The sequence below is a fragment of the Penicillium roqueforti genome (genome assembly GCF_015533775.1).
Source record: "Penicillium roqueforti strain LCP96 04111 chromosome Unknown scaffold_01, whole genome shotgun sequence".
In the NCBI taxonomy this organism is placed as follows: domain Eukaryota; kingdom Fungi; phylum Ascomycota; class Eurotiomycetes; order Eurotiales; family Aspergillaceae; genus Penicillium; species Penicillium roqueforti.
In genome coordinates, this window is record NW_024067565.1 from 2116203 (window position 1) to 2137087 (window position 20885).

The 20885-nt window shown below is 51.0% G+C and overlaps 7 protein-coding genes across 7 annotated transcripts; 4 read left to right on the plus strand and 3 right to left on the minus strand.

Annotated features, from left to right (window-relative positions):
* Positions 1-118: 118 nt before the first annotated feature.
* Positions 119-5008, plus strand: LCP9604111_1227 (ubiquitin-binding serine/threonine protein kinase VPS15; the record flags this gene model as incomplete). The annotated part of the gene is made up of 3 exons (XM_039075994.1): positions 119-332; positions 383-503; positions 556-5008. 3 exons carry the CDS (start codon positions 119-121, stop codon positions 5006-5008), a joined length of 4788 nt encoding a protein of 1595 aa, XP_038933775.1.
* A 2370-nt stretch (positions 5009-7378) lies between these two features.
* On the plus strand, positions 7379-10198 carry LCP9604111_1228 (DENN (AEX-3) domain protein; the record flags this gene model as incomplete). Its single annotated transcript, XM_039076005.1, has 2 exons — positions 7379-8779; positions 8840-10198. The coding sequence occupies 2 exons, from the start codon at positions 7379-7381 to the stop codon at positions 10196-10198; spliced, it is 2760 nt and encodes a 919-aa protein (XP_038933776.1).
* A 688-nt stretch (positions 10199-10886) lies between these two features.
* Positions 10887-12096, minus strand: LCP9604111_1229 (SDR family NAD(P)-dependent oxidoreductase; the record flags this gene model as incomplete). The annotated part of the gene is made up of 4 exons (XM_039076016.1): positions 10887-11343; positions 11457-11787; positions 11845-11876; positions 11972-12096. 4 exons carry the CDS (start codon positions 12094-12096, stop codon positions 10887-10889), a joined length of 945 nt encoding a protein of 314 aa, XP_038933777.1.
* Positions 12097-12805: 709 nt separating this feature from the next.
* LCP9604111_1230 (TBC domain-containing protein) lies at positions 12806-15940 on the plus strand (the record flags this gene model as incomplete). Its single annotated transcript, XM_039076027.1, has 1 exon — positions 12806-15940. One exon carries the CDS (start codon positions 12806-12808, stop codon positions 15938-15940), a length of 3135 nt encoding a protein of 1044 aa, XP_038933778.1.
* Positions 15941-16587: 647 nt separating this feature from the next.
* Positions 16588-17220, minus strand: LCP9604111_1231 (uncharacterized protein; the record flags this gene model as incomplete). The annotated part of the gene is made up of 3 exons (XM_039076038.1): positions 16588-16892; positions 16949-17065; positions 17124-17220. The coding sequence occupies 3 exons, from the start codon at positions 17218-17220 to the stop codon at positions 16588-16590; spliced, it is 519 nt and encodes a 172-aa protein (XP_038933779.1).
* Positions 17221-17718: 498 nt separating this feature from the next.
* Positions 17719-18230, plus strand: LCP9604111_1232 (uncharacterized protein; the record flags this gene model as incomplete). Its single annotated transcript, XM_039076049.1, has 3 exons — positions 17719-17782; positions 17859-17981; positions 18043-18230. The coding sequence occupies 3 exons, from the start codon at positions 17719-17721 to the stop codon at positions 18228-18230; spliced, it is 375 nt and encodes a 124-aa protein (XP_038933780.1).
* Positions 18231-18653: 423 nt separating this feature from the next.
* On the minus strand, positions 18654-20345 carry LCP9604111_1233 (Zn(II)2Cys6 transcription factor; the record flags this gene model as incomplete). Its single annotated transcript, XM_039076060.1, has 1 exon — positions 18654-20345. The coding sequence occupies one exon, from the start codon at positions 20343-20345 to the stop codon at positions 18654-18656; it is 1692 nt and encodes a 563-aa protein (XP_038933781.1).
* Positions 20346-20885: the final 540 nt, after the last annotated feature.

Genomic DNA, 20885 nt, shown 5'->3' on the forward strand with positions numbered 1-20885 from the left:
CAGTTCGACTTTCCTTATCGCATAGTTCTCCCCAATCATCTCCATCGGATTTAATCATTCTCTGACTCTGAATAATTGCCATCAAATCTCCAACGGGAGATGATGGGCAGTCGACACCATGGGACAAGGCTACTCCCTCACAACCCTGTCCGCGGGTTCGGCGGGGATCGATGTGCCTGAATTATCTGACATGGTGTATGAGAAGTCGATGGGAGGTGGCAGGTTTATGAAAAGCATTCGCGCAAGGCAACCAAATGGTCTGGTGTTCATCAAGATTATCATGAAACCGTTCCCAACCATGGAACTGGAGCCATATATCAAAAACATTGCAAGTATGTTTAGATCCCTTTTTACTATTTCAAGCTTCTAATGTCCATCTCAGGAGAACGAAAGTTATTGGCGGATGTGCCAAATGCGCTGAGCTATCAGAGGATTGTTGAGACTGCCACGAGTGGATACCTTGTGCGCCAGTACATTCACAGCTCTCTCTACGATCGAATGAGGTAGGTCTGTTGAGGGTGTTACTAGCGAAAGACGCCTAACATTGATATATAGCACACGCCCTTTTCTAGAGCATATTGAGAAAAAGTGGATTGCCTTTCAGCTATTGTGTGTTCTTCGAGATTGCCATTCACTGGATGTCTACCATGGTGATATCAAGACTGAAAATGTTTTAGTCACATCTTGGAACTGGCTATATCTTTCTGATTTCTCGTCGTCTTTCAAACCCACATTCCTCCCGGAGGATAATCCAGCAGATTTCTCTTTCTTCTTCGACATCTCCGGGAGGCGAACCTGTTACTTAGCCCCCGAGAGGTTCTCTGTTGCCGGGGAAGAGCCCAGTGAAAGCGGCGTGAACTGGGCAATGGATATTTTCAGTGCTGGCTGTGTCATTGCGGAGCTTTTTCTTGAATCGCCGATCTTCAACTTGAGTCAAATGTACAAGTATCGCAAAGGGGAATACAGCCCAGAACACAGTCAACTAGCAAAAATCGATGATCCGGACATTCGAGAGTTGATACTGCATATGATCCAGCTTGAGCCAGAGTCTCGGTACTCGGCGGATGAATATCTGAATTTCTGGAAGGGCAAGGCTTTCCCGGAATACTTCTACAGTTTTCTCCACCAATACATGTCCCTCATGACCGATCCTTCTTCAGGGCGGACAGATGTGGATGCAGAATCAGCCAACCGAAGGGAGGCAGACGAGCGCATTGAGCGAATTTACCTAGACTTCGATAAAGTATCTTACTTCCTCGGTTCTAACACCCGTGGTGTTGGTGCTTTATCTAGTGTCCCAGTCACTAAATTGACAGGCAACACCCTTCCTGTGAGGCTTGATCCGCCAAAGGGTGAAAGCCAACTTTCCGCACCGCAGTCACAGCCCGACGAGGGTGCTCTGATTTTCCTAACACTTGTGGTATCCAACTTGCGAAATACAGCGAAGGCATCGGCTCGGATCAAGGCCTGCGATATTCTTCTTGCATTTGCAGAAAGGCTGTCCGATGAAGCTAAATTGGATCGCATTCTTCCATATATCATGGTATTACTAAGTGATCGAACCGATACTGTCAAGGTCGCTGCGATCCGCACCTTGACCCAATTACTGAAAATGGTCCAGGTGGTTTCTCCAGTAAATGCCTATCTGTTCTCCGAATACATATTTCCACGGCTCCAGCCGTTCGTTGCTACCTCCAACAGCAAGTCAAGTGCCATGGTGCGTGCGGCATATGCCTCATGCATTGCGTCTTTGGCCCAGTCATCCTTGAGGTTTTTGGACATGATCCAAGCATTGCGTTCAGATACTCGTTTGGCTGCGTTGATTCCGGTCGGCTTTGAGCCCCGATGGACTGAAGATGCGACTTATCACAATCTCTATGACGTGGCGCGGGTCGATCTTCTAGAATACTTCGAGGTTCACACAAAAATGCTGTTGACAGACACGGATGCATCAGTTCGGCGAGCGTTTTTGGGGTCTGTTTCTAGCCTTTGTGTTTTTTTCGGCAATCTCAGAGCAAATGAGGTTGTTCTTAGCCATTTGAATACCTACCTGAACGATCCAGACTGGATCTTGAAATGCGCCTTTTTCGAGGCAGTCATCGGTGTGGCTGCCTACGTGGGGAGCCTGAATTTGGAGCTATACATATTGCCGCTGATGGTTCAGTCCATGACCGAGCCCGAGGAGTTTGTTGTTGAAAGGGTAATTCGATCTCTGGCAGCCATGGCTGACTTGGGCTTATTCCAGCGATCAACAACATGGGATCTCCTACACACCACTGTTGGATTTTTGGGGCATCCGAACGTCTGGATTCGGGAGGCAGCAGTCAAGTTTGTGGTTAATTCCGCCAAATTTTTATCAATAGCGGATATTCATTCCATCCTGACACCCATTATCCGGCCTTTCCTCAAGATCAAAATCGTTGTGATTTCGGATACCCAAATGCTCGATGCACTCAAACGGCCAATGTCCAGAAGTGTGTACGAAACGGCCTTGCTCTGGGCTTCCAAATCAGAAAGAGGTGTTTTCTGGAAGTCTCCAAGTCGCGATGGCATGTTCAGCTTGTCTGAGCCTGGATCATTCAGTCCCCGGGTGGGTCAACGGAATCCTTCCTTTAACATGGCCGCCCAATCAAGAAATGACGAGGACGAGCAATGGCTTAGTCGGTTGCGAAACGTTGGGATGGGCCCTGAGGATGAATTCAAGCTTCTCGCACTCAAAGACTACATTTGGAGGGTCTCATTGCGGCAATCGAGAGAAAGTGATGTCCATTCAAGCCCACACTCGAACGACATTGTCAGCTTGACACAAAATGGAGTCAAGCCCCAGACTGTGTTCTTTGATAAGGAAATTAAAGATCAGCCGCGACCAAGCCACTCAGACGCGAACGACGGCACCTCCGAGGAACCAAGGCCGAGAACAATTGCGGATGCTTTACTTGACGCTTCTACAACCATTGAGCGAATGCCCATTGCTCAACGCAGGCACTTGCGGTCGAAAAGCCAACTTTCGAAAGAGACAAGACGTTCCTCGCTTGTTCCTATCTTGGACGGAAATGATACTTCCTCATTATCATCGTCTCCAGTGATATCATCGCCTGGCGGAGGACTTGCGTCTCGTCCATTGTCCCCTCCGAACATTGATAATGATCACATGGTTTCCAGTCGCCGACCGAGCCCTGGGCAAGACGGCTCGTTGACACCAACCAACCTAGACACTAGAAGTCTATCCGATCGTGTACATAAAAAGCCTAGCGCGATGAGTTTGTTGAGTCGGAACTCTGCCAAAGCCTACGCAGAAACCGGTACAAGCTCCGCAAACGCCTTTGGAAAGGTAGATGCACCGATTCACAGAGGAGGCACACCCCAACCATTGACACCATTGCTTCCACCCGAGCAAAAACTGACGCAGAAATATCGTGCACACCATTCGTATGGGGGCAACGACCCTGCGGTCCTGCGGCTGCTAGACAACGTCTTTGAGGAAAACTACCCGACGGATCTATTTGATCTAGGGCCATATGTGAAAGAACTTGACACCCGGCAACCGATTCACGGCGCCACTGATCAAGAGCCAAGTAAGATCTGGAAACCTGAAGGGAATCTAGTCGCGACCTTTGGCGAGCACAGTGCGCCAATCAATCGTGTTGTGGTAGCACCAGATCACTCCTTCTTCGTTACTGCGTCTGACGATAGCACGGTGAAGATTTGGGACACAACTCGTCTTGAAAGAAACTTGACTCCTCGATCGCGTCAAACTCACCGTCATGCAACAGGCTCGCGCGTGAAGGCTTTGACCTTTGTTGAGAATACCTACACTTTTATCAGTGCGGCTACCGATGGCAGCGTTCATGCCGTTCGAGTCGACTATCAAAAAGTCAGTAAGACAGCCGTCCGATATGGCAAGCTTCAAATCGTTCGCGAATATCAGCTGCCCATAGCCGAAGACGGGTCCCTTGAATACGCGGTCTGGGTGGAGCACTTCCGTGACGAAGGGCAGTCGACCTTGATTATTGCGACGAACACTTGTCGCATTATTGCGTTGGACATGAAAACCATGCTCCCGATCTACACACTAGAAAATCCAGTTCACCACGGCACACTGACTACATTCTGTTGCGACCGCAGACATCACTGGCTTCTGGTCGGCACAACCCATGGGATTCTCGATCTGTGGGATCTCCGCTTTCGTGTGCGACTGAAGGCATGGGGTCTTCCAGGCTGGGGTGCTATCAACCGGATCCAACTACACCCCGTCAAGGCTCGCGGACGCTGGGTCTGCGTATCCAGCAGCGGCAGCCACGGCAATGAAATCACAGTGTGGGATATCGAGAAGTTCCGCTGTCGCGAGGTTTACCAAGCCACCCCACTGGGCGTCGGCAATAATGGCCCCAATGGCGCTCATCATCCTCCCCGCGCCGCTCATGTCTACCCGACGGCTGTCGTGCCGAGCGATTACGAAGCGTGGCGGGTGGATGGCGACCGGCCAGAAGGGATGCTGAGTCGCTTTGCAAGCACTGAACCAGGTACCCCATCCTCGAATAATATAGCCGGCGATCGACTTGGCATCTTGGCGTTTGCGGTCGGCCTCAATGCCCCTGTCGACGACAAGGACACCAACACGAAATGTGGATACATCATCTCCGCAGGATGCGACCGGAAGATCCGATTCTGGGATCTAGCTCGACCGGATCTGTCCTCCATAATCAGTGGGCTAGACGCTGTCTCAGATGGTAATGCCAGTGGCAAGCCATACTATGAGCAGTCCCAGCCCGGCCCTAGTCTCCTGGTTACCACCGAGCACCTTCCCACTTCGCCGAGCACTGGCAGTTCTCGAGATGCTAGGAAGGGAGCCAGTCCGAGGCCGCCACGCAGTACCGTTATCAGCCTGCAGCAGCAAATGTTGCTGAAGAGCCATCTGGATATTATTCAAGATGTGACGGTCTTGCGTGTGCCGTATGGTATGGTTGTGAGCGTTGACCGGGCTGGTATGGTGTATATATTTTCTTAGACCTTATGTTATATGCTTCCGATGTACGATATGGAATTGAACAGTATCTGGAATTAGACTCCATATATGGCATATGCTCAATTGTATTTTAGGCATGATTCCGTACATCCGGCGTCTTTTTATAGACATCTTTCGCGAAAGACATAGGAAATAGATAGCGAAATATATATTAATGGCTGCTACTCCGCACTTCGACCCCTATCACGGATAATAACGAAATAGTTAAGCCCGTGAAGGTAGCTGGCCCACAGAATCTATATTGTGTAATATCCTCATCAAGATGTAGAACTTCCATTTATGTCCCAAGCTCCATTTTCAAGATTAAGCCCTCTTGCCACCGGATACCTGGTACCTGGGCAGGGCGTACCGGATACTTCGGCCCACGCGGGTTGCAGCTGCATGAACTAAGGTACCGGGTACGATGCCTATTGGTACTCAAATTTTGCTGGGGAGAGCTGTGCTGTGGGTCGTTGCGAAACATGAAAACGCTGGTGGAGTGGGTTGTGGATCGACAGGCATGAGACCCTAATAAGGCTTAGAGTAAGGAGAGAGGGGATTCTGGAAAGGCTGCGGATGGGATTCCAGGAGATTTATTATTGCACGGTGTGAAAGGACTAGGGAATAAGCGCTATTAATTAAGCTTGCATGAGGGCGGTTTATCAATTGGTTCTGTTTATAAATGTTCAATGTGCGCAGTAAACTGTAGTACTACGGAGTAGAGAGACACGCCATCGGCTAACAAACTACAATTAGAATGCTGATAAATACAGGCATAATAACCTCGGACGAATAAGCCGGGCGAGATAAAATAGGACTGCAAATTTACCAGAAGCTTGGAACAAAGAGCTTGCTCTATAATCTCGGACAAAAGCACTCCCCGAGTTTATGACTATTTATACACTGGGTAATGTAAAACATACTATAGAGTACTCCTACTCGATACAGAATAAGGGTGTTCGCCAATGACCCTCATCCAATGGTCCATGCGGTCTTCCCATATGCGATCTCGAGTTCTCGCCAGATCGCTACCGTTACCACGTACATACATGTACGGACTACTGCTCCGTACGGGGCCGTTCCTTACCACATGGATCCAGAACCCTGCAAAGTCGTGCGTGAGGGGCTCATCCGGGAAATGAGATCTCCGCTGGAACTGCCAGACTAAGCAGCTCGGTAGGCTTAGTAGCTTAGCTTTCCCGCTTTCACGGGTTAGCACGAGTCAGTAGAGTTTTGGTGAGGGGAAACGAGAAAATGGGAAAGGGAGATGTGATGGGAGATGTACCTGGATATCTGGATATATATTGTAGGTTGTGTCTGTTTCTTGTTTCCTCAAGGGCCAATGTTAGATAATCAACATTAGAATCATTCAGGGGGTGTTCCCAACCAAGGAAGATCGAGGAGATGGAGACGGGAGTGGAGATGGGCCAGGGGAACTGGCCAATCATGGAGATTGTTCACAGCTCAGACGGGTAGCTTGTCGGGATATCCATGGCTCACGATCTTGAATTCGGCCTCTGATGAAATCGGATGAACGCACATGATCGACAGAGGAGGGATTGAAGGAAGTGGTGAAGTGGTTGGAGTCTCCTAGCTGCTCGCAGGAACTTTGCATATATATGGTTGCACTGCATGTGTAGATAATGCTTCACCTACTCTTTTCGATGTCCTGATAGGAGTGAGCATCAATGGTTCCAGAGGGTGGACTTGGGTAGGTGTTCACCTCCGAACGGCCAGAATCTCATGGCCCAAGATAACAGTGAGATTCCACTCAGAACTCTTATACGGTGGGAAGGATAGGTGCATATACTTGATAACTCCGAGTATCAAAGTTTGAGGTGAAACGAATAGATCAGAAAGATAAAACCCAACGTTACCAACGGTGTTCGATGTATCATTTCCATCTCTTTGATCTAATAATATGATTATCTCGCTGACGAAAAGAAACGAAAAAGAAAAGATGAAACACAGAAATACACACCCTGTAATCCAAATACCGTACGGAATTAAAGTGGAGAGAACCACTTTCGTCCTAGTCTATAACTCCCTCGATTCTTCTTCTCCTATTTGTCCCTCCCCCTAAACCCTCTTCTTTCTTGGGTTCTGTCTTTCAACTGCATAAGTTGTATCCATATGGCGGGTGTGTTCTCGAGTCTTGAGTATTATTGAAGTTTCACCCGGGCTTCTCACACTCTCTAAAACATCTCCCCAACTTTCCTTGGTCTTGGGTAAACCCTCATTTCGAACTGCACTCCAGCAGTGCTTCCCCCCCAATTCATACAGTCCTATATCTCAAGGAATCCCAACCCCGGACTCTACAACTCGACATACTCTTCGACTCGACATACTCACCCGATACATAAATCTACCACAATGGTTCATTCTCTGCGAGATCATGGATCTTTGGTCCGGCCATCCACTCGGGATCGGCCCGTTACACGCGGCGAAGGGGAAAATTCGCTGGTCGTTCCTAGCCGCACATCATCGTTGCACTCGCGCATCACCCAACCTATCCCGTCCTCACTTAGTATCAAGCCCGCCCAGCGGACACCGAAAACACTCACCCATGCGTACATGGTATGTGGTGTCGGGCGCGAACCCTCACAATGGGTCAAAGCGCCTGTCCCCGACCAGGGCAAGATTGGCCACATGAAGGGAGCCGTCGGTCAATTCTGGCTGCCGGAGATTCTGGGAAGCAGCCCTCGGTTAGAGCAGGACAATGAGATCGCACGAGCCCTACACGCGGCCATGCGAGCATGCTTCCCTCACGACGTGGAGATCTGCACCGGCAAGAGCCAGCCTCACTGTGCACACCACGCCTTCGTATTGCAACAAGACTCTTCTCACACTCTGTACGGTATTGCGCTGCGCGTTTGGTCCCGTGCCGACGAGAAACGCGCGGAGACTATCCGCGAGCTACGCAAGAAGACGGAGCCGGACTTCTATGATAACCCCGATGAGACCTACTGGATTCCTTACTGCTTGAGCTTCCTCTCCCGGTATCCCCTCTACGATCTGCTAGGTGACTATCTCCGTGGCATGTGGATCCACTGGAACAAGGCCACCAATCTGTTCCACGCCGAGGAGGTCTCCCGCATCCTCAGCTTCCCCGCGCCACGTCTCAATGATTTGGTCCGCATTGATATGAAGGACTATGCCCTCTGCTATCAGTTCCCCTCGTCGCCCACCGGCTTCCAAAACTTTGCCATGTGGCCATTGTTCACTTGTCTGTCGATCCCTAACATTGTCGGCGTGATTGAGGCTGCGGTCTCGCCTACCCGCCGCATCATCTTTGTCAGCCACTACGCGGCCATGCTGACGGTCGCTGCGGAAACCATTCGCTACTGCGTTCGCGTCTATGAGTGGAGTGGTCTGTACGTGCCCGTGGTTCACGCCCGCCATGTCAAGGAGCTGGTCCAGGAGCCCGGTCCCTACATTTTGGGTATCACTGCCGAGTGCCGGACTCTATTCAACGCCCCGTCTGATGCCCTCGTGGTCGACCTCGATCGCAACTTTGTCCTCACCTCCAGCCCGCCTAGTGTGCTGAACCAGGGCCAACGCACCAAGTTTATCAACCGCATGACCCAATCCCTGAATGGTGATGTCTCGCCTTCCGGTGTGCCCCCTCACCTGCGCACTGCCTACGCTGGCGGCAAGCTCATTCCGGCTGGCCAGATCATCGTCATGAGAGGAGAGGTCGAAAGCATTGAAGACCCTCAATGGTGGAACCAGGATGCTGTCATGGGCGTTATGGACCATGTATGCGAGAAGCTGGTACGTTCAATCATCTCTCAATTGTCACTAACCACAATCAAACTAACAGCTATTTATTAGGGCCGCAACACCGGCATGAAGGCTATCTTTGGTGGCTCCGTCAAGAAGCCCCTCATGACCAAGGTTTCCATGCGTCACCTCAACGAGATTGTCCGTGAGCGCAACCAGTACTCTCGGGATGCCATGGAAGCTTGGCAAGACTTCATCAACCTCAAGGGCAGAATGGACACCGAACTCAGCAAGGTCACTAAGCGCAACAACTTCTTGGTCGAGGAGCTCGAGACCTGGAAGCAGCAGTTCCTCAAGTTCCAGGCCTTTGCTGAGCAGCTCACCAAGGAGACCTCTGAGCTCAAGGTCAAGATCGAAACCCACAAGCGCGAGAGCCGTCGCCTCACTGCTCTTATTGATCAACAGAGGGACGATGTGGTTCGCCTTACTCTGCGCTTGTCCGGTACTGAGAAGCAGCGGGACGATGCTCTAGAGGCACTGGTCCTTCAGCAGGAGATTGCCGAAGAGCTCGAGCGCGAGCGCAAGCGCAACCAGAAGGAAATCTCTGCCCTCTCGCACGCCAATTCGACTCTCACCCGCGAACGCGAAGATGCCCAGCGCGTTGTCATCCACCTGCGCAGCCTTATCAATGGTCAGAGCCACCACATGGAGCACATCGTCCGCTCCATTAGTAGCAGGTCGGAGATCGCTGAAATAGTCGAATTAGGCTACGAGGACGCCCCCGAGGAGATCAAGGATAATGTGTCAGTCGCTGAGTCGAAGCATTCCGTCAAGTCGACTAAGGAGGTCAATGGTCGCAGTACTCCGGTAAATGATATGAAGCCCGAGCTAGAGCAGCATTTGCTGAACATCGGCAAGGAACACAAGAGCCTTGCACGTCTCAGCATCACAGATGTTGCAGACCGCTACCTGCGCGATAAGACCGATGCCATCGCAGATATCATCCGCAGCATCAGCGACCAGTGTGCCGCTGCCGTCGAAGGCCTGCACCTGGCCCAGGACGCCGAGGACGAGCAAGAAGCCGAGACCTCTTCCAATCTCCACCAGAACGACCGTCGTGGCTCCGAATATGACAACATGGAGAGCCGGTCCATCCGCGCCCCTAGCGAGATCAGCGATACCGACAACAGCTATCTCCACCCGGACAACCGCCACTCCAGCATCCCCCCGACCCCGGATCTGGTCCACAACCGCTCCAGCACGTCTATGTCCATGATCAGCAACTCGACTTTCCCCGAGCGGTCAAGCGGGCAGTATGGCCCCAGCGATTTCCCGACCCGGATCGTTGAGGATGATGATGAGCACGCTCACGAGACTGAGAACGTTGACGACCAGCTGACTGAGCGCGGCACTCTGTCCAAGCAGAATAGCGAGGATCTCATGCGGCCCACTGCCACACGGGTGATTTAAATTTTCGACCAGCTTTTCAGGTTAGATGACTGAGACGATCTTGTTTTGTTTTTCCCTTCTCTTCTCTGTCAATTCCTTGTTGTCCTTCTGTCTGGCGAGGCCTTCCACCCGGTTTCTTTTACTTCATCTCTGCTGTATCCTGAATACGCACATACGCTTTGGTTGTCTGGCGTATATCCCATTTCTCGTCGTGTCGATTTCTTCATTATATCCACTCGATCATCTATGTGTTTTTCTTGTCCAATAATTTATGGTCATTTTTGCCTTCCTGGGACTTCTTATTTTTTTTTCCTCTCTTTGTTTTTTTTTTTTTCTTTTTACCCCGTTCTTCCCGAGGATTGTTTATTCACCATATGTCGTGCCGTCTGGGATGGAACGGCTTGATTTGTTTGATTTGCCCTCATCTCCAGAGAGCCCTCCACTTTGCACCACCATCCGCATTGCCTGCGGATGATATTTCCTTTTCATCTACAATCCTTGATCTGGATTGATCCGATCTACCAGGGTCTATATAGCTCCCTGTCCTCCAAAATGGATTCTGTGAATTTAACTTTTCGAAATTGCCTCATTTTACATCCATTGTAGCCAAGCCACTCCAAGAAGGCTTATAGAACCACCCGTAGGATTCATATGTTAATCATGAAACTATATACATCACTCAAATGCAGACCCAATGCCAAAACCCATTTCAAGCCAACTTCCCTGGCACAAAAGGATGACCAGCACTCAACCCGCCACAGACCGCCCAAGCCTGCCCATTAACATAACTACTCTCATCACTACCAAGGAACAGCGCCACACGCGCAACCTCATCAGCAACAGCACCCCGCTGCAACGGGTTCAACTGCCCGACCTTGCGCTCCGTGCCGCGCTCCCGCGCCCGGTCAAACACTGTCTGCGTCATCCCAGTCTCAATCAGCCCGGGACAGATCGCATTTATGCGAATACCCGTTCCAGAGAGCTGATACGAGACCGTCTGCGCGATCGACACGACAGCAGCTTTCGAAGCGGAGTAGTCAGTTGAACCGGCGTTTGAGCGCAGACCTGCTACAGACGCTGTGCCGATGATCGAGCCGCCTGGGTACGGCTTCGAGGCTGATGTTATCTTCATTGCCGGGGCGGCGTGTTTGGCTGCTAGGAAGACACTGTTTGTCGCGGTTAGATTAGATTCGTATTCGTTTGCGTCGGGGAGAATCCCGTTTGCTACCCTTGTGTATCAGGGAAGAGAAGAGAAGGATGTGCATGTAAATGTACGTACCCGAGGGCGTTTACTCGCATCGTGTTTAGGAATCCCGCACTGTCGATCTCGGTGAACAGCTTCGGTTGGCCTATTACGCCGGCATTCGCGAAGAAGATGTCTAGTCGGCCGTATTTGCTGACTGCTTCGTCGATGACTGCTTTCACGGCTTTTTCGTCTGCTGCGTCGAAGGTCCGCACGTGCACTTCTACTTTTGGGTACAGGGTCTCCATCTCCCGCTTGTGCGTTGCTAGGTGCGTGTCGCTGAAGTCGCAGATGTAGACTGCTTTGGCGCCGTTGTTGGCGAATTGGTGGGCGCTGGCTCGGCCGATGCCATTGGGAGAGTTTGCGCCTGGTTTTTATTGGTATGCTTCTTGAATGGCCTTGGGAATCAATGTGTGTTACTTACCGGTCACGATTACTACCTTGTCCTTGACGCGACTGTATATTTGATTAGCTATGTTTGATCTTGTAATACATACAATGCGAGAAGCCGACTGAGGAATAATAGAGCTATAAGCTTTAAGAATACTTACGGTCCTGCTGAATCAGAGGCAACATGACGGATCTTGGGAATATCCTCAAACGTGCCCTCGAAGGGAATGCCTTCAACGAGCTGCTTGCTCAGGGCTTGAAGACGTTGCTTTGCTGTATCAGACATATTTATTGAACTTGGGGAATCTTAGAAGGCTGATAATAAGAAAAATGACTTGAACGTGCTACAAGGACCGCTTCAATTGCGGTACCCTCGTAGTTATAACAGCTTAGCAGCTTTCCCCACTATGTCGGTTATGCGGAGAGCCGAGGCTCCAACAGTACAGCAGTGCATAGCGACCAATATGGTAACACGATCACGTGTAAATGGATATAAGCATTGAATCACATGACACTCGTCAGGTCACGTCATGTGCCGTAGGGTATCAAAGCTGTCTTTGTGGGTTTCCAAACAACGCAAATCTGTGCTCTTTGTTTCCTCATGCTTTTGTTGTTCTAAAATAGGGTATCTAGGGTTGAAATGCATACCTGCCCCTGAACATCCGGTCGATCTCCCTTCATTCCATCCGCGGATCACTACAGCAAGGATCGCCAAGCACGCACGGCAAGACCAGCCAAGTATCAAAAGCTACATAAGCTACTTGATTATTTGTCTTGTTAGCCCGGGCACCGTTTGCAATTCAATGCAACTCACCCATCTCCGAAAGCTCTAAGAGAAGCCTTCATGAAGCCATTAATCCACGATTTTACCGTTCACGCCATTGCCCGGTTGTTGAGTCATGGCGGATTCCGACACCCACTCCCAGCGGCGTTCATCGTCCCAAGCCTCAAGCGCCTCGAGCAGAAGTAGAAATGCTAAGATAGCTCGGGCTAAAATGCAAAAGCGCCACTCGGGCTCCTCCCACACAACGACCGACTTGACCTCGTTCCCCTCGCTCTCACCACCAGACAAATCTCCAATCCTCGCCCGCGGCCTTTCGAATGCGTTGTTCGCCGACGAAAACAGAGCGGAATCAACTGGAGGCGTGACTAACCGTGGGCGGAAGGCTACGCTAGAAAATCTGACGACCGGGCTCAAATCAGGCCGATCTGCCCTCTTCGCCGATTCCGTCTCGACACACGATATCCCAGGCGCGCTGCATTTGGCTGATGATGCGCACATTGAGCGGCTGGTTGCCGGAACAGGCGCCGTGAAGATGGTGAGGCAGTTCGCTCGCGATCTGGCTCAACGGGATGCTGAGATCTCGGCCCTCCGCCAACGCGCCGATGCGAGGGAGCGAGAGTTGAAGAGAATGCTCCGAGATGTGTCTGTGTCCAACCAAGATATTGAACGCCGTCTCTATCAGTTGGAGAATCCGCCGGGTGATCGTGTCTCAGACGCAGAAAGTACTCATAGCAGTGATCATGCTGGTCAAGCCTATTCTAGCTTGAATGGACTGATGTCTCAAGCTATGGAAGACACCGTTGGCTCTCGGCCTCATGGTGACTCCGCAGAAGCCCAGGCCACGATTCGCGCCCAGCGATCAGACAATGATCGAGGTAGCGGAGTCACTGACAGCGGCAAGCGTCAAAGCTCGATTCGGGGCTGGCAGGAGTACCTTTTTGGCTCGACCAATACGAGCCGGAAAACCAGTCGCGCCAGTAGCGTTATGAGTGATGTCGGTGAAGTTGGAGAAGAAGAGACTGAGCGTCTTCGGGTGCCCAGCAATCCTGCAATGCGACGCAAAGCGCTCGATGAGCAGCTATTTCAACCTCCAGATGGCCCGGCACGAAACGGACCGGCGAAGCGCATTGCTAGCACGTCTGTAAATGGCGACGATGTAAGCATTCATTCGCGCAAATCTTCACGTTCTCTCGGCTCTTGGACTGTTAAGTTATTTGCTGGCAATACCCAGTCGAGCAAAGATGCAAGTGATACTGAGTCTATCCACAATAAACCTCAACTCAGAAGGCCTGACGGAGACAAAAGTACTTCGTCTACATTTTCTGCCAATTCTAAGGGCTCAATGTCGGCAGTGGCCGCACTGAAGAGGATTAACAGCAATGTCAGTATCGCTAATACTGGACGATCTGCCAGTGGGTCGAGCGTCCAGGGCAAAATGAACACTCCTGCCTTGCGACGCAATGCAGCTGGCAGCGTGTCTCAGGGCGCGACGTCGGAGACTACGGATAGAGCCTCCACAAATCTTGGACCCGTCGAGATGGACGCCATTCTGCCCATGGAGTCGAAGCCTCCGACGCTGACGCCTATTTACAACAATTCCCAATCGGGTGAGTTTCTCACCGACCGGTTCGGTTTCATCTATGATCAACATAGGAAGAAGCGCCAGAGAGAAGCGAATACTATCAAGAGCGGTAATCGCAGTTTGAGTATAACCGAGACTCTCGGTCATCTTCGAACTGATGCGTCAGATCATGAGGATGATCCCGAGATCACCAAACTTCGGCAGGACGCTTCCGAGACCTCACGTTCTCTACCTGATTCACCAGATGACCCTGAAAGTGGAGGTATTGCCATCCGTCGCTGGCAGGACTATCTGAAGATGCCGTCCCGTCCTACAGAGCTATTGTCCGACACGCCCTGCGCAGGCCCGATTGTCTCCTTGACCACTGCAGGAGAGAGTCGCTCTCATAGCTCGTCTGTTTCCTACGACAAAGACGGGGCGTTGGCCGTCGGGTCTAGCGCACAGCCATCGGCGTCTACATCGGCTATCACGGCCGACAGCCCCGAATTCGCTGGCTTGTCATCGGATCAGCTCAAAGACACAGCCGCCAGATTTACTGTCGCAGAGATGGAACCTGTAAAACTGTTGTTGGAACAGTTGACTGATCTCCACGATACACTGCAACGTGATCGAACCGTGAGATGGAACGAGTTCCTTCGCAAAGTGCGCGCTGAACGCCGAAAAGAGGGCGAAGCGGCAGCCGCTGCCGCCACTTCCGATCGATCTCTTGCTGCCGTTGACACGCCAGAAGTCTCGCTCGCCGACGGCGAAGTTGTAGGCATCGCAAATCTGGGTAACAAAGGCAAGGTTGGCCGAGCGAAGTGGCGAGAATTCCGGCTGCTCGTACTCGGCGGCATCCCAGTTGCTCTTCGCGCCAAAATTTGGTCGGAGTGCAGCGGGGCTTCGGCAATGCGAATTCCTGGCTACTATGATGACCTTGTGCATGGCGTTGGCGGTTCGGACCCCGACCCCTCCGTCGTCGCACAAATCGACATGGATATACGCCGCACTCTTACCGATAATGTCTTCTTCCGCAAAGGGCCTGGTGTCGGCAAGTTGAAAGAGGTTCTGCTTGCATACTCGCGCCGTAACCCAGAAGTAGGCTACTGTCAGGGCATGAACCTAATCGCAGGGTCTTTGCTGCTCATCATGCCGACTGCCGAGGACGCGTTTTGGATTCTAACCTCGATGATTGAGATCATTTTGCCCCACCACTACTACGACCATGGCTTGCTTGCCTCCCGTGCCGATCAGGTAGTCTTGCGTCAGTATATCTCAGAACTACTTCCCAGACTCTCCGCCCACTTGGAGGAACTGGGCATTGAACTAGAGGCACTCACCTTCCAATGGTTCCTATCTGTCTTCACAGACTGTCTCTCCGCGGAGGCACTGTATCGCGTATGGGACGTGGTTCTGTGTCTCAATGTGACCAGCACAATAAACGGCTCCGGGCCAAATGCCTCTGGTACTAAGGAGAGCAACGACAAGAGTGCCAAGAACGCCGAAAATGGTGCCTCTGGCAGCGGAGGTGGAAGCACATTCCTTTTCCAAGTTGCTCTTGCACTGCTCAAGCTCAACGAGCCACAGTTGTTAACAACCTGCTCGACGCCGGCGGCACTCTACACATACATCAACCACCAAATGACAAACCACGCGATCAGTATCGACGGCCTGATTCAAGCCAGCGAAGCACTGCGCAATGTCGTCCGCCGCGAAGATGTCGTTGCACGTCGTGCTGTTGCCCTGCAAGAAATGCGCGAATTAAGCAGCGGCGCAAGCACCTAGACACTTGCCTGATGGAATTTCTCGTCATGGCCTTTCATTCATTTCCCCCTGCATTTTCGCGTAACGCCGATACCACCTGAGCATAAGGCAAGGAGTTTTGGCTTTTCTGTCCTTTTTTTTTTCTCATTACCTGGCGCTATTCCCCTCATTATTCCTCGGTTTTGTGAAAGCACTTGTTGACATAGCCCGCGATGTTCTTGTTGCCTGTCTCATATACCATCAACCCAGCATTTGAGATACCCCTGGATTTTACACTTGGGCGGCAGCACTGTTAGACCTGTTTGAATGAAATCGAAGTCTTTTTCAATCGGCATTATTCTTGTGCATTATGAATCTTTCTGCAACCCTGAAGTGTCTAACGTGGCTTACTCTAGGGCTGTCGATTTATCTTACAAGTTCCGATCCTAAGCAGAATCGAAATCATACAAGGGACAAGCTTATTGCTTCGTATCAAACGACAAATGCTAATTTACTTGCTATGTTTTGAATCATTTTTTCCATTTTCGCTAAGAAACTAACCTCCATGCGAAAACAGCCGATACTGCAGTTAAACGACAAACCCAAGCACCACGAAGGGAAGCATTGACCAAATCTTTCCAACTAATCCAACCGAAAATCATCAAGGTTCTGCTCAAATGGCCACTCAGTCAGCCCGTCTCAGGTCTGGGCTTCCTCGTAGTCCCCTCGAAGTCAGTCAATGCCGGTTCATCGGCCCTCTCCATATACCGAAGGACCTCCAACTGGTGAAGCTTGTATTCAAATGTCTGTGCATCGGATACACTTCTGCAGAGCTCTCCGTCGGTGCTGATCGGAGCTGTGATTGGATACGGTGCTGTTGTCATGAACCTGGCCTTCAACTGCGGCTTGAAGGTCTCTCTGGCTACTTTTATTCTCCGACCGTCTTCCGCGCCGCTGTAGGCGTCGTATTTGATGTTGGCTTGGTCCATGAGACCTATGTACTGATATCAGTATTGACTATCTAGCGTTTCAGAAATCTGACAAACGTACGCTCCATATGCTTGATGTAAAGGCACATTCTCTGATATGTCCGTTGCAGCTCGCGCTTCTTGGTGGCTGCTCTGACATCAATGTCCAGCATCCAGGCAATCATTGCGCAAGATAGTCCTATCAATATCTGTCAGCTTATTGTCTTTGAGTGAACCCAGGTTTCATGTTAACCTACCGTCTTTGCTGTAGCCATATTGTTGTTCACCCTGATATGGCGCTGGAACCTTTTCCATGCGATTCACGAAATCCGGAGGCATATTTTCAGCGGCCATTTCAGGCGAAAACACTGAAAGGGTTGGAAGATATGGAACGAATGTTGAAGAAGGGAGAATTCGTTCCTTTTTTCTATCTTGCCTCACTTTCTCTTCTGCGGAGAGTCGGAGACGGCCTTCTCTTTGTTCTTCCCCGGTCTATCTCAACCAGTCAGTCTGACAGGAATAATTTTCTTTGTCGTCACATATTTCCAAGGCTCTAGAAAGTTAAATAGCTAGGTGTTGCGGTGAAAGCCGAAATTAGGGGAATAAAACATCTTGTAGCCACATTCTTTGTTCTCGAAATAGATCTTGTATACTTCAACATGTACGCTTTGTTCAAAATCAAAGCCTGCTTCCTCTGAAAGATAGGCTAGACCAGATAATTCAAGGAGTCAATGTCTCCATCTGGATTCTGTTGTCGCACTAGCGTCTATATAACACCCTTTCTCTCAAGTCCATCCCCTTTGATAACACACATCTCTCTCTCTCGTGTCTTTGATCTATCATCTCGGCAAAATGAATTACGAGCGCATGTCAGCCGAAATCCCTACTCTCTACCGGCTATCCAGGGAGTCCAGAGGTACATAGTCATATCTCCCTATTTATTTCCCTTGAACCCTCCAGCCCACGAGAACTAACAACTAACAAATCATCAGAAGCGGACCTTCTCAACGGTCTTCTGGGCTGGATCCGCAACGAGGCCTTTGGAAAAATAGCAGAAGCCTGTGCTCTCTGGGGTGCAATCGTCCAAGCCAATAAGCACCTTGCCAAAGTCGATCGTGAGACATGTCATGCGCTCTACCTTGTTGATCGTCGTTGCTGATTAGGTTACTAATCTAGGTACGCTGCACGCTCGTAATATTGAACATGAGCACTTTAATCTCAAAGAAGTTCTGAATTCCGAGTTGAAGCAGGCTAAGGAAATGATGGATGCCATTCCGGGTGGTAGACGTGCAACTACGGTCACTACCGAGGAAGATTTCTCGCTTGCTATTAAGCGGTTGAAGTTTCTCCGTGAATACAAGTAGTCTGCTTGGTTTCTGGACTCGAAGGAGGATGTAATTTCTGGCATTGATATCTCCTATGTACTCTATATTTCAATGAATAAGGCTGTTGTTCAATAATATAAGGTCAGGTACCGGTGGAAACCCATTTCCCTCCCGGTACCAGTCAAGAAGCGGGCAGGAATCGGATAAAGATTTATACCATTATGTTGTATACTCCGAACTTGGGTCTATAGCCCTAAGGAGGGCCAGAGGAGGGCCAGAGTCCTGCAAGGGGTTGGTGGAGGCGGTGAACACACCAGCCCTCTGATGAAAGGTCAAAGGCTGGTGAGCACGCTGGGCCCGGGCACGCTTTTGACTTGGTTCAACAAGTGTCGAAGTCGCGAATATCAGGGACAGTGTGAAAGGTCGAATCGGAAAGAACAGAGGTAGTCATATCTTCTTTCCTCAGCTCGGGCTCTGATCCACCCAGAACTGACTGTTATCTAACACCGTGGTCAGATCCAGCGAGTCCATCGTCGGACGCAGTCCCAAATCCATGACATCCCGTGCAACGGCTTTGATCTGCCGCATGATCGACTGGGAAATGGCCCAGGTGCGAGCCAATGACTTGAAGACACCGATCGTCAACGCCAGGCGGTCGCGGCTGGGGTCTGGCATTTGACCGGCTTTGACAGAGCAGGTGGCCAGTTGGACAATGGAGCTCAGAGTAAGCGCACAAATAAAGAATGGGGTGTGCTTGACAACGGGCAGACGGAAGGCCGCAAGGCGGGACAACTCTCGGGCGGCCTTCGCGGCCTTCATGGCGTGCTCGTTGTGCGAGAACGCAGGGACATTGACCGGGCCATGGTGGCCACAGATTACTTCCGCGGCAACGGCGGGAGATGAAAGAAGATCAGAGCGCGGGAAGTTGAGGTAGATGGCTGCGCCGTTTAACATCATGGTTGCCTGGAACATGATCTCATCCACGCTTCCATCGGGTCGCAAGAGCTCTAGCTTGGACTCTGGCAAGTGATGGCTCCAACTACCAATACGGGCATCAAGGGCTTCTACATGGTCCTGCTGGCCTTCGGTCATATCCTGCATCGCCACCACGCGACCGAGAATCCGTATGGCTTCAATACGATAACAGTATGAAGAGAAGTCACGTTCTTCTTCCGCGAACACGCGCGCGTCAAACTGTGCAATAGTCGGAGACGGTGGCGGTGGTAGGGCGTCATGGTAGATCCGCTCCTCGCATGGAAGTGGGACCTCGAGCGGTACTTGGTTGGTCCGGTACTCGCGCTGCACGCCAAGGGCAGTCATGAGACCCTCGATTACAAAGAGCTCCCACCAGGTGCGCCGCAGAGACTCGGCGCGGATTGGATCCCCATTGCTTACAACGATGGCAAACGTCGCTTGATGCATGCCAATCTCAAAGGCTGTATCTACTGCGGCGGCTAGACAAACGCCGGCCTCGGCGCGCTCATTATCTGAGTGAAGCACAATCGCCAGCAGAAGCAGCGCCTGCACCTTTTCCACCGACGCATTTTGTTCTTGAACCATTGCGACAACCATATGCCGGTACGTGTCACTCGAGGCGGCCGGGGTGAAGTGTGCACCAATGAACTTCATCACCTGCTCCAGGTATACGGGGAACATGGAGCGATATAGGAGCCGGTGGGGCGGCAGGATTGGATGAGCGGCGTGGAAATAATTATAGTAGATATCGAGCAGGTAGCCATCCCCGCCGACAGCAGAGGAAGAATCCGGTGTCAGCGGTCCGCTGGTTGGGCGAACGGATGGAACAATTGGCGTCGAGAAACCGTGCAGTCCAGGACTAGTCGATTCGGAGGAGGGTAACGATAAGGTCGGCGCATAAGTGAAGCCAGCCTGCGAGGCCCAATCTACGGGGCCATCGAGCATGCCTACCGGGTTGGGATCCATGCGCAAATAATCCGGCGAGTTAGCGCGGCGCTTTTTCGACGGGCCCTTATAGCCTCTCCGAGACTTTGTATATTCGCAATGGGATCGGGCCAGTTCACATCGACTGCAGATGGGAGTCCTGCCATCGCATTTGAGGTGTTTGTGACGACATTGAAGACAGGCCAATAATGCGGGACCCGGTTTGGACCCAGTAGGGGCCTGCAATTCGGTCATCGTGAATTAACGACGCATATAGGAAATGTCTCAAGCGAAGTAGAATTGACTGGCACCGATGGAATAGAGGGGAAGAGAAGAGGGGGAGATTGAAGAAGTTCGAATGTTCTCATGTTCCCGGGGAGTGGTAATTTCGCCATACGCTAGGGGGCAGGCCATTTTCTCTTTCCTAGGAAGAGCTTGTGTATATTCCTAGAGAGGTTCTACAAGGATATTCCCTACAGAGGTAGAGAAGTACCTATTGTAATAAAAGGACAAAAGTACTAAAAAATATAAGCGTTTTACTATGGAGGAAATACATTACACCGTAATGCGTATACCTCCTTACATTACCATAGCTCTCTTTCACCTACCTCCGACCTTGTCAACTACATACTCCCATCTCCCTCTACTTGATTCTCCTCTCTTCGTGTCTTCTTCTCTTCCGTTCAATCCTTTCAATTCATCGAAGAGAGAAAATCCCAATTCCTGCTTTTGCGACCACCGCAATCACGCACACTGTGTAGCGTCACTTGAACTACTAGCCGACGTGGCTTCTCC